General features: G+C 50.2%; 1 protein-coding gene across 3 annotated transcripts in view; it reads right to left on the bottom strand.

The window, feature by feature from the left end:
• Positions 1-12206, bottom strand: part of CLPB (ClpB family mitochondrial disaggregase) — a 142212-nt gene that overhangs the window by 18129 nt on the left and 111877 nt on the right. For all 3 annotated transcript variants that reach the window (XM_082749889.1, XM_082749890.1, XM_082749891.1), the window contains one exon: positions 8616-8730. In XM_082749889.1, coding sequence (XP_082606015.1) covers positions 8616-8730 — 115 coding nt within the window. The remainder of the gene's footprint in view (positions 1-8615; positions 8731-12206) is intronic.

Below are 12206 nucleotides of genomic sequence, written 5' to 3'. Positions count from 1 at the left end.
CATCCCCTGAGAATCCCGAGAGGGGCTTAAGAAAATACTCCCTTGGGCAAAGTTCCAGACCATCTTTACACTGGCTGACCCAGTCCTATGGAAGGCTTGGCTCTCAGAGGAACCCACCAGCTTCACAGGTACCTGAAGGCTGGGGATGATGAGGGGAGTCCAACCGTGGCTGAGATGGGAGTCCCCAGTGCCCCTGAGAGAAACAAGAACCTGTGCATGGCGTTTTTGGGGAGGCAGAGATATAAATGGCAAAGGCTAGACTTCTGTGGACACGATGTGTAGGTGTGTATTGGGGCAGGGGTGAGAGAGGGACATCTGAAAGGAGTCATATTCTTCCAAAAGTTGGGTAAACTAAGAATGTAGGTTGGAAAGAAGCTGAGCATGAACTGGGTTCAGGCTTCATAGGGTATCTGGGGGAGGCAGAAGTGGCCAGGCATCACCCAGACAGGTGGCCTGGGGGAAGTGTATTTCCCCAGGTGTCAGGTACCTGAGGTTCTGATCCTGATCTCTCTTTCAAAAAAGCTTCCCAGCTACTGTGAGTTACACACTGCTGGGCTATGCAGTTCAAAAACACCACGGAGAAGGAGGAATTGGATTATGCCTGTGGCCATCTTTCCCCCTTCTTTTCTAATAATACACCTGGGAGAGAGCCCTTTATAATGCCAGGCAGACTCCACTGCACAGCTGTCCCTGGCCAATTCTGCCAGACCCAGGGCACGAGTCTGGGGTGGGCTTGTTCTGGCCCCCTGTGAAACAGGCGAAATGCCAACCATTAAACAATTACAACTCTGGATATTTCTAATAATATCTGAAGAGAAAAACGACCAAGCAGATGGAGTCCGACAGAATGAAAAATGGAAGCAGCTAGGAAAGACTGAGGAAGGCGGGCCCCCAGGGTGTGTGGCTGGCAGGGCGGCTGATGACCACGGCTGGGAGCCCTGAGGGTTCTGTCAGGCTGGGGCAGAGACTCTGAAGGGCTGCTGGAGACGTGGCCATAGGTGCTGATGTTCTCTCCGTGGACCAGCAAATACAACAACTTCTTCTGCCAGCACTTTTCAGTCTATCAAAAACTTCCATAGACATAACTTCATTTGAGCCTCATTATGAATCTACAAAGCAGGCAGGGCAGAGAATTTTATCCCCCCCTTTTATTAAGTTTATTTTTTAGTAATCTCAACACCCAACGTGGGTCTTGAACTCATGATGCTGAGATCAAGAGCTGTGTGCTCTTCGGATTGAGCCAGCCATGTGTTCCTTGATTCCCTTCTTATAGATGAGGAAATATGTGCAGAGAAGTTAGATAACCTGCTCACGGTTATACAGGTAAATAAATGAAGGCCCTGGGCTTTACCCACAGTTCTGGCTAACTCTCGAGCCTGAACTCATGCTTCAGGAGTTTCAAGAAAGGAGTCAGCCTTCCTGGCCACAGCACCTCCTCACAACTGAGCCTCAGCCAGAAAACTTGTCTTTCTGTAGCCTTCCAGTCTGGCTACAGATACATGGCCTCAGGAGCCCCTGTACTCCAACTGTCTCCTGACCACAGCTCTCTGGGTTTGAGATGGTATCAGGGTCTCCTGAGCAGGCAGCTCAGCCCCTTCCTTGGCCCGTCCCATCTCTGCAAGCTTGCACAGGCCTGGCTGCCCCTCCACAGACTGGGCCAGCACCAGTGCCTCCTTTCTATGTTCTTCCCCTTAGGAGAATGCCTTCTCCTGGCTGTGCCTACCACTACGGGACCACCTTCAAACTCACAGGCAGCGAACTTCTTGATTAACTCCATGACCCCACCTCTACTGCATTAACTCCCAGGGTCTGGGAGTTGAGCATCTACTCAGTAGGTTGAGCATCTGCCTTCGGCTTGGGTCTTGATCTCAGGGTCCTGGGATGGAGCCCCATGTCGGATTCCCTGCTCAGTGGGGGTCTGTCCCTCCCCCTGGCTTTTGCTCTCTCTCTCTCTCTCAAATTGAATGAATAAAATCTTAAAACAAAACCAAAACCAAAACCTCCTGGGGTCTTTATTCTCTGGCCCATGTCACCTACAGGGTATTACAGTAGACAGGGTAGGAGTTATAGGATCAAATGTAGAGTCCTGGCTCTGCCACTTTCCAGCTGAGTGGCTTTGAATAAAATATGGATTCCTGTAGAGCCTTGGTTTCTTTAGTTTTAAAATAGGAATAGTCAGACACACACCAAGCCACACACATGTAGATGAAATGAGTCCAGGGTTATGAAGGCACTCTGCATAAGCAGGATAATCAGGAAAGTACAAACCACAGTAGTCCCAGTAGCAGTGGCAGCTGTAGTGGTATGGGACAGATATCTATTTCATCCTCGTGCTAGTCCTGAGCAGTAGATACTAGCTCCATTTTACATAGAAGACTAGGGCTCAGTGAGGGGCAGTGCAAGGGGTTTCATCCACCTGTGCCTTTGTGTTCTGGAGGGTGTGCCCAGGCATGCCCATAGTGTGTAATCTATGGCAGCAGGTGCTAGGAGCTCCATTTCCTGAGGAACCCTTGGGACTAGCCCAGAGGTGGTATAATGCTCGCTGACTGAATCAATTAATTGTTGGTTTTTCTGGGATCACAAGGAGGAAACAACAAATACTTCGATTTCCATTTTACAGAGAAGAAAAGGGAGGCCTGGATCTGAGTCTCTTAATGCTTCCAGTGGTCACTATGACCCATAGTGAAGAAGGCTTCCTCTCTCTTCTTAACCCCTCTCCAGGGAGCCTTCTCCTTCGGAGCCAGGTGCTGTGCTAATGTAAGGTCTGTGCCATTTAAGTGAGCGCTGCTGTGCAAACTGTGGCTTCCAAATGGGATGGGAGCCCCGGGAGAGGTGTGGGAAGAGCCATTCGTGTCCGACTGACATCCTTGCCAGGACGATGGGGGGGTACTGCCAGGCAGTGTGGGCATGATGGGACATTCCAGACAGAAAGACCCACCATATGCAAATCCAAAGCAAGAGGAGACACCTGCCTCTTCCTTCTCCCATCCCAGGCCGCTACCTCCATCCAGCTCCACGTTCTGAGGCTATCTGCGATGGCCAACTCCTCCTTCTTGAAAAGTTCTAGTGATCTAGTGTGGGAGGTGTTTTTTAACCTAACCTGGAACATGTCTGTACCATACTTGTGGCACTTCAGGGGAACCAGTCCTTCAGAGGAATTCTTGTGGCTGAGTCACCTGAACATCTTTAGCAATCTCCTGTCTATAGCTTGTAGGTTCAGGGAGCACAGCTCAAGAAGTGCTTGCTGGCAAAATGGGTACTGACTGGGGCCTTAGGTTGGGAGGATGAGAGAAGAGTTCTCTTCTTAGTCTCTAAGGATTAGTGTTTCTGAAGGCTTACTATTGCTACTGAGTGGTTAACATGATTAACATAAAAAATGCAAATAGCTTTTGCTGAACACCCCCACCCCAGGGGTGTGTGTGTGTGTGTGTGTGTGTGCACACTTCGTAGGAATCACTGGAAGGAAGAGTGCCACCCTTCCAGAAAGAGGCTGGGATGAGAATCTGTCGAAGAGAGGCTGAATGTCAAGATGGGCTCAGGCTTCATGCACTTGAGTTCAGCAATATTTACAGACCTGTGTGCCTAACCCCAGGGAAATGCTGAAAGAAGGTAGTTCCTGACCTTTGGAGAGAGACATTCAAAAAGATGTCCTGTGGTAGGTACAGTGATAAAAGGTGTCCACGGAAAGCCCTAAGAATGGGCCCTGTGTCCTGGAGGAGGGCTAAGAAAGGCTTTCTGGAAAAGGCCTGGGTCCTGAGTTTCTCGACAGGCCAGGGAAGGGCCAGGGTGGTCTGGACAACAAGAACATCTGAAGTGGTATGAGGTGGAATGGGACTGCACGCAGTTTTCGAAATTAATCACAACCACACCATGACTCAGGAATGGCCTGGACTTATTTCTCAGCTCAGAAATAGGACTCTAAGGGGGGTGGCCCAGAAAGGTGCAGGGCTTGGGCAATTACAGTTTTAGATGGTCAAAAAGGGAAGCAAAGCACAAGATAGCCCACTGTGTGCCACATGGCTGATGCTGAGATTCTGAATTCAGCCAGAGCTGGGTACGAAGATCAGTTGTGATGGCAGAGCTTCCTGAGGGAATTCATGGGCTTCAGAGTCAAGTGGGAGCAGGTGCAATGGGTGTTGGTGATAAGCCCCTGGTTAGAGGGAGCGTCAGGGAAGCTTCCAGGTGGGCAGCCTAACCCAGAGTAGGACTGGGGAATGGCCTATCCACAAGGGTCAAAGGTCAAGTAGTGTGCAAGCTGTTATTAACTATTTCAATACACTCGTGCTCCTAGTATGCTTGTGAGCTACTAGAGGGCAGGCTTACAGCTAGCTGCTCCTCTTTCCTCAGAGCAAAGAGATGGACAAGAGGCCCAACCAAATTGCTCCAGAGAACTGCACTACACATCTACTTCAAGCAGAGTGTTGTGCCAGGAACTGGAAAAACAAAATGATTCGGTCATGGTCTCTGCTCTCGGGAGTCTACAATCTATTGCTCCTGGACTGAGTTAGGTTAAGTAAAAGCCAGCCAGAGTGTGGGAGATGGGCAGGGCAGGGGTACAGTTGGGAAAGGACCAGAAAAATTGGAATTCCAAGCAGAGGGTGGCAGGGCAGCGTCAAACACAAGCAAATCAACACAGCATGTCCACAGTGGTAGCGGCCAGGTGTACACTCGCTCAGGGAAGGGGGATGGGGTGGCAGCAGCAGGAGTGGGCCTTGTATAATGGGCCATGGCACCAAGAGCCACTCAAAGATTTTGAACGGGGCAATCTTCATATTTTACAAAGCTCACTCCAGTTGAGGAGGAGGTGTGATTACAGGGGAAGGAAAGGAGATAGGGAGACCAGGGAGGAGGCCACTACATGGTTCAAATGGGAGATTCTGAGGTCCTGAGCAAGGGCAGTGGTATTAGGAAAGGAGGGGAGAGGCCAAATTTGAGACCCATTTAAGAAGCAGAATGCTAGGACCTAATATGTGATGGGCTATAAGGGGTGAGGGAGAGGGAGAAGCTAAGGAATTGTCCAAGTTTTTATTGAGGAGACCAGTGAATGGCAATGCCTTTACTGAGACAGAGGAGAGGTGGGCCCGTCAGAGAAGGGGGTGGAGTCTAGCCCTGCATGTGCTAATGAGACAGCTGGTTGCTTTTCTGAGGAGAATGGTGGGCACAGAGGCTCTGAGCTCCCAGGAGGTTGGCCCAATGGGCTAGGCATCCTCCCCCTCCCATGACTAGGAGTAACTCTGGATTCGGAAAGGAGAGACTCACTTTCAGTGCCGAGGCTCTGGCCTGTGGTATGTAGGCTAGCCTTGCTTTGGCTCCAGTGACCCTAGAAGACCAGAGAGGCCATTGGGTCCTAAGTTAAGGGGTTGGTACTTTATCTCCTCCATTTGTAAGGCGGTAACTGCGCGCCAGCCTTGCTAGAAGCCCTGCAGCTGGGGATCACACTGATAAATTCACTGTATTACTTTGCACAAATCAATATCCCAGCACTTACCAGGGGTTGATGTGACCGAAATTGGTTTCAGCCAATTCGTGTGGGTAATAAATGGCCATTTATCAAATCAATTCATTCTGCGGCACTTCTCTGGCTGCCCATCCTCATGGTACCCCTGGGGTGCCAGACTCCACCCAGCCAGTCCCTAGCACATAGCTGATGCTGCCTAGAGGATCTATAGAGACCCGGCCTACCCCTGTGGATCCGCCTCTCTCTCCTGCACCTGCTTTAGTCTGGAGACGTTGGGCCACTGGCTGCTGCTTGCCCACCACAGATTCTGACCCAGAGAGTACCTCATGCTTCACCTGGTAAGGGAATATTACCTGATCACCCTCAGTGTGATCACCAGCCACAGGCCTCTCAGTTGGTGGGCATACAGTTACTACCATACAAATGGAGGAGAGATGCCAACTGCACAGCTCAGGCCCCAATACCTGTTTGTCTTTTCTAGGGTCCCTGAGAGAGCAGGGTCAACCTACCTAATACAGGACAAGGCATAGGGCCTTCCTGATATGAGGCAGAGCTGGGGTAACAAAATGGAGCTCTGAGTAGAGGGAAGCTCTCAGGGCAGACATTCCGACAGCTCCTCTGAGGTGGGCAGCTGGATCATTCACTCCTGCTCTGGGCCAACGACAAGGAGAGACGAGGTGGGTGGTACTTTAGGTGTCAGTGTAGGATCAGAGGAAGAGGCCAGCCTGGGGCTGGGACTACGGATCAGTCCTGGCGTGAAGGAAACAACTGTGGGCCTGATCTAAAGAACATGCCCAACCCTGGATGATAGACATCCTGAGGACAGAAACTAGAAAGAGCACGTGCTGTATTGTGAGACAGTCGTGTACTTGGTTCCCCAGCTCAAAGTTGAGGAAACTGATGCTCAGAAAGCACGAGTGAGTAGCCTGAGTTGCATGGCTGATAAATGGCAGGGCTGCTATCGGACCCAGTTTGGTCTAATGCTCTCCATTCAACATCCTCCTCTCCGCTCCCTCCAACTTCTGGGAGCTTTACATCTTACGGGCTTGAGGAGCCAGGGAGAGGCAGGAGGTCACAGACACAGCCTGCTGGTAAAGGACCGTGTAAGAAGCAGAGGGAAGACACTACGATAGCAGTGGCAGTGCTAGCCCCTGTGGACAGGAAACTCCAACAGGAGATGCTTTCTGAGCTCTCTGCCCAGGTAATCTCTCTCCCATGAGCAACTCCTCTCTTCAACCCCCAAGGGCTCCCAGGGTCTCTTCTCCCTCCACCTCAGCCACAGCCTTGGCAAAGAAGTAGGGGGTTGCCACCTGCAAGGCAGAGGCTGAGAGTGGATGTATTCAGACACAAAAGGGTAGCCTGGTGTGGTTTGGGTAGTGTACTGGCGCCTGTGTGTTCAGAAAAGCTTTCCTCAGCTCCTATGTGTGGCTGCAGACAGCCTTCTGACCTCTAGCTGGTGAGGCAGCTCTAGTCTGTGGGCTCCTTTTATCTGCTGCTGAGGTCAGGCCCCTGATGAAGGGTTCATGACCACTGCATGAGTCTCAATGATGTTTGAGGAGGATGGAGATCAGGCTGGGCTCGCTGTGTCGCAGGGGTGGCTGCCTTCATTTTTCAATTACTACTCTAATTGGTGTCTTAGGGCTGAAATGCCGCTCCAGGATGTCCCAGAGGAACACCACAGTACAGCCTGATGTCTTCTTTTATCAGTGAGCCTCTATTAGGTGCTGTTTTTGGCAGTACCGGACTGCATCTGGTGGGACCAAATAACTTGGGAGAGAAGGGGTAAGCAACACAAATGGTACCAAGACACTGTAGGGCAGAGGTTTTTAAACTTAAGCTGAGCATCACAATTACCTGCAGGGCCTGTTATAACACAGACTACTGGGCCCTATCCCACAGTTTCTGATTCCACAGGTTTGGAGGAGACCTGAGATCTGTAATTCCAATGAGGTCCCAGAGGATACTGATGTTGCTGAGACCATTATTTGAGAAACAATGCCTTGGGGATATCTTGTTTAAGCTGGACACAGGTTACTCTGCCCTTGCCTCATGGGAGGTCACCTTCAGAAAGTCATGCACCTGAGTCACAGACTAGAGGTGAGGCCACCACCTTGAGCAGCACCCTAGTTTTATATTCTTTCTAATGGGGTCTGCATGGGCAGGAAGACAATTAGAGTAGGGGTTATACCAGAGAGCAATCTGGCTCCTAGTGTGGGGCATAAGAGCTTCTAGGGTTGAGAAGAAGACACTTAAGACTTGTTCAGGGTGGGGGCGCCTGGGTGGCTCAGTGGGTTAAAGCCTCTGCCTTCGGCTCAGGTCATGATCCCCAGGTCCTGGGACCGAGCCCCGCATCGGGCTGTCTGCTCCGCGGAGAGCCTGCTTCCTCCTCCTCTCTCTCTCTGCCTACTTCTGATCTCTGTCTGTCAAATAAATAAATAAAATCTTAAAAAAAAAAAAAAAAAAAAAAAAGACTTGTTCAGGGTGTTTTTCCTAAAATCAAGTCAGCTGCTGACAAACTATACTGAAGAGAGACAGAATTCCAGGCTGGGAGACAAATGACAGAAGTTCTAGTTCTGGCTGAGTTGCAACATTACAAGTGATGGATAAGCTCCTGTTCTCTGGGTCTCAGTCTGCCCACCTGAAAAGTGGGTGTTGGGGACAGTGGACCAGATGAAGATCAGAGTTAGAGCACAAGGAAGCAGCCTTGAGCAATTATTATAAGTGCTTTATATCTCAGCCTCCTCCTCTGCAATGTGGGGATTTGGGGCACCTGGGTGGATCAGCTGGTCTGCCTTTGACTCAGGTCATGATCTCAGAGTCTTGGGCTCAAGCCCCATGTTGGGCTCCCTGCTCAGTGGGGAGTCTGCTTCTCCCTCTCCCTCTGCCCCCAACTCGTGCTCTCTCTTCCAAATAAATAAGTAAATAAATAAATAACTTTAAAAAAAGTGGGGGGGTTTTATATGGTACCATGCGGTTGCTGTAAGGATTAAATGAAAATGTATGTGCCAAGCTTAACCCAATGCCTGGCACACAGGAAGTACAATGAATGTTAAGTTGTAACAGCCCCCTCCGCACAGTATGGTGACAGTATACACCTCACTGCAGACCACAAGCCACCCACCCTTTTGTGGTGCTGGCTGGCCCCCCTGCTACTCACCAGCACCCACTGTGGCGATGGCACTCTCCTGGCCAATGATGTGCTCCTTCAGCCGCTGCTCCAGGGGAAAGCGGCGCCGCTCCTCAGCCTCACGCTTCCGTTGCTTCTCCTGATACTGTGGGGAGAAAGGGAAGCTGACTCAGGGGTGCCGGGCCTGGCAGGATCGTTTCATTCTACGCTATAACCCAGGGGCAAAGAACACAGGTCTGGGGCTCCAGGGGTCTGGATGCACACTCAGGCTCCTGGCCACTGGAGGCTGCCTCAGTCCTTCCCACTGTCCCCTTGTCTGAGTCCTCACCTCAGGTGGACATGGCTCAAGAGTCCTTGCTCACCCTGCTAATAAAATAAAGTACTGCAAGTAGATTAACCCTTGACTCTGGAGTCTGACAAAAGGCCTGGGTTTGAATCCCAGCTTTATCACTTACAAGATGTGCTAATTATTTGGAGCAAGTTACTGCCCCTCAGTTTTCTCATTTGTAAACTAGGGATTAAATATGATGATATGCACAATGAGCCGGCATGCAGTGTAAATGCTTAACGGAGGTTCTTTCCTTTCACTTACCCTCTTGAAAATCTTTTTGGTTTTTACTCTCTCTTTCTTTAAACATTAAATTCTATGCCCAATGTGGGGCTTGAACTCATGACCCCGTGATCAAGAGTCACATACTCTGCCAACTAAGCCAGCCAGGTGCCCCCAAAATCTTTTTGGCTTTTAAACCAGAGCTATGAACACCCTCCACTTCAATGATATTGCATTTCAATTAAACACAATTAGTTGGCAATTGCCATGTGTCTGGCCCTGTTTATGCCATGATGGAAATGGTAGGTTGGGGAGGAGGAGGAGGACTGGGACCTAGGGGGCTCTAGCTGCTGCTGAGTGTCTGGTGTGTGTCAAACCCTTGGCTTGTTGGTCCACTTTAGAAAAGGCAGAAGGAAGGAGGACTGGGCGTGATCACACTGTAAGAAAAGAGAGGAGAGCTAGGGCAGGGAGGAGGAGCCTTAAGACGTGAAACTTACACAGTGGATTTTATTAAAAAGCAAATTGAAGAGTTCAACATAGGAAAGAGACATTTAGCCAACATGATGGGAGAAGATCCAGAAACTTTCACGCAAGAGGACATTGACTTACCATGAAGAGAACTGAACCATCAGATTGAACATTGCACCGGAGTGGATTCTGTAACTCAGCTCAAAGTGGTTACAGTCTGGCCAATGGAAGACTCTGCATGTTTGAAGACTGTAAAGAAATCAGCCCCAGAGCCTATAACAGAGGCGGGGCTGCAGCGATTTCCCTCAGTGACCCAAAGGGAAAGCCTTGTCCGGTGACCCTGTAACATGTTATTAAGCTGGAGCAGACACTGGGTGACAGCAATTTCAAAATCTGCTGTCAGCGTAGAAGAAAGTTGAGAACCAAAAAAAAAAAAAAAAAAAAGTGCCTGCCCTCAGGGAGTTCTAAGTTGGACAGGGGGGTGAGGAGGGGCTCGTACACAAATACTTCTTAGGCAGGATCAGCCATTTTCCTCCAAAGTATGCATGCCTATTTCTAGCTTGTACCTATCACTAAAAAACAAACAAACAAACAAACAAACAAAAACAAATAAAAACCTCCCACTATTGAAAACAAATTTGTTGGGGCGCCTAAGCGGCTCAGTCGGTTAAATGTTTGAGTCTTGACTTCAGCTCAGGTCTAATCTCAGAGTCCTGAGTTCAAGCCCCACACTGGACTCCATGTTAGCGTGGAGCTTGCTTAAAAACAAAAACCAAATTTGTTTCATGTTTGTGCATCTGTCCTCTAAGTTGATTATGAGTTGCCTGAGGGCAGGCACTGTCTTCTACTCACTGCTCAAGTCCTGGCACAGTAAAAGGCAGCTGGTGAGTGTCTCCAAAATAAATTTGGTTACAGGTAAGAAGAGGAGAGAATTAACAGCTAACCTGGGTGACACAGGAGTCCAGAGAAGGGAAAGATACACACAGCCTAGAACACTGTGGGGAGGCTTCTGGGTGACTGGAGGCTTGAAGAAGTTGGACTACTGGGTTAGGCCGGAGATGCGGGACTGTCTCCAGGCAGGGTGCGTGAGTATGCAGGTCAGATCAGAAAGTGCTCATGGAACCAGGCAGATGGGGGAAGGAAGCAGGCCTTGGAGTGGGACAGAAAGATCTGGATCTTGAAGAGGCTCCTTCCCCTAAGACCCCGTAACACTGACAGCTTTCTAGAAAGAGAGCTGCCAAGGTAAGGCCCTGTCACAAAAGTTGTGGCTGCAGATTGCTCTTGCAGGCAGAGTGGATGAAAAATACCTGCTGCTTGGACAGTGTTTTCCTGTTACGGTAGTGACCTTGACAGAAGTTAAAAAAAATAAATAGCAAACAATCCAATTTTGGCTGTTGCTATCAGTCTGTAACTGAAAGCTCCCATCAGTCCTGGGTTTCATATGGAGCAATAATTCGGCGCCAATCCCAGTGGAGCGACGCTTGCCGGTTGGAATCCGGAGTGTCACTGCGCAGCTCCCTCAGGCACCACATACATCACCTGGCTCTGACGACTCCGCCATATATCTGCCTCCTCCTCCTCCCTGCCCACCCTCAGCACTTGGGTCCACTGGGCTGGGAGGCTCTGATGGAGAGATGCACACACACACCGCCTGGTCCCGCACTGGCTAGCGGCCTGGCCGGCTTGGAGGCAGCTTGAAGCAATGGGAGCTGGCTGCTGAGGGCTTACTGGGTCTGCTTCCTTACCTGCCCTCAGTGACAGTCTCAGAGTCTTCCTGCCTCTGTGCCTTTGCTCATACTGCTCCCTCACCACAGAAGTCTCCTCTGTTCCCACCAACCTCTGAGTGGCCTGGTGATCTCAACTTGAATACTGCATTGTTTAAATAGTTTGGCGTAAGGCTTCATGCCTGGCACCTCCAGAGTACATGTTTAACTGCCTGTTTGTCTCTCCCTAATCAGCCATGAGATCCTCGGTGACAACGGCCACGTCTTACTCAGCTCCATGGCTCTGTCACATAGCACAGGGCTTGGCTGCCAACTGAATGAGGTTAAGTCCCGGCTGTGGAACAGCTTGCTGAGCCAGGCGCTGCACTTCACGTACAGTGTCTCCTTCAGTCCTCACAGCTGTCCCTATCGGAAGCTTGGCTCCTCTTTTGGCTCACAGCGGGACACGCTGTATGGGAGAAATAGGCGGCTTTGCTCCGGAGAGATCGGAATTCAAACCTCACCTCTTCACTCACCGGCAAGCTGACCTTGGGGAAGTTAACCAGCCTCCCAGAATTTTTGTTTCCTCATGTCTAAAACGGAGACAGTAACTCACACCACCTTGCAGGGTCCTGGTGGAATGCTGGCGAGGATCAGGTGAGATAATCTACACAAAGAACGTGGCAGAGACTCTGGCATAGAGCAAATGTACAGGCAGGAGTGTTGGTGGAGGGACACAAGTGCAGAGCACAGTAACTGGCCCTGGGCAGGCTTCTGGTAAATGTTACTTCTCTTCTCCTTCACTGCATGTTGGTAACTACCTAACCCAGTGCTTTTCTAGGGGATGAGGTAGGGGCACTGGAATCCTTTTAACTATCTTATGCTGTGTGGGCTCCAGAA

Source organism: Mustela nivalis (genome assembly GCF_964662115.1).
Source record: "Mustela nivalis genome assembly, chromosome: 9".
NCBI lineage: Eukaryota > Metazoa > Chordata > Mammalia > Carnivora > Mustelidae > Mustela > Mustela nivalis.
This window is presented reverse-complemented; position numbering and strand designations above follow the sequence as displayed.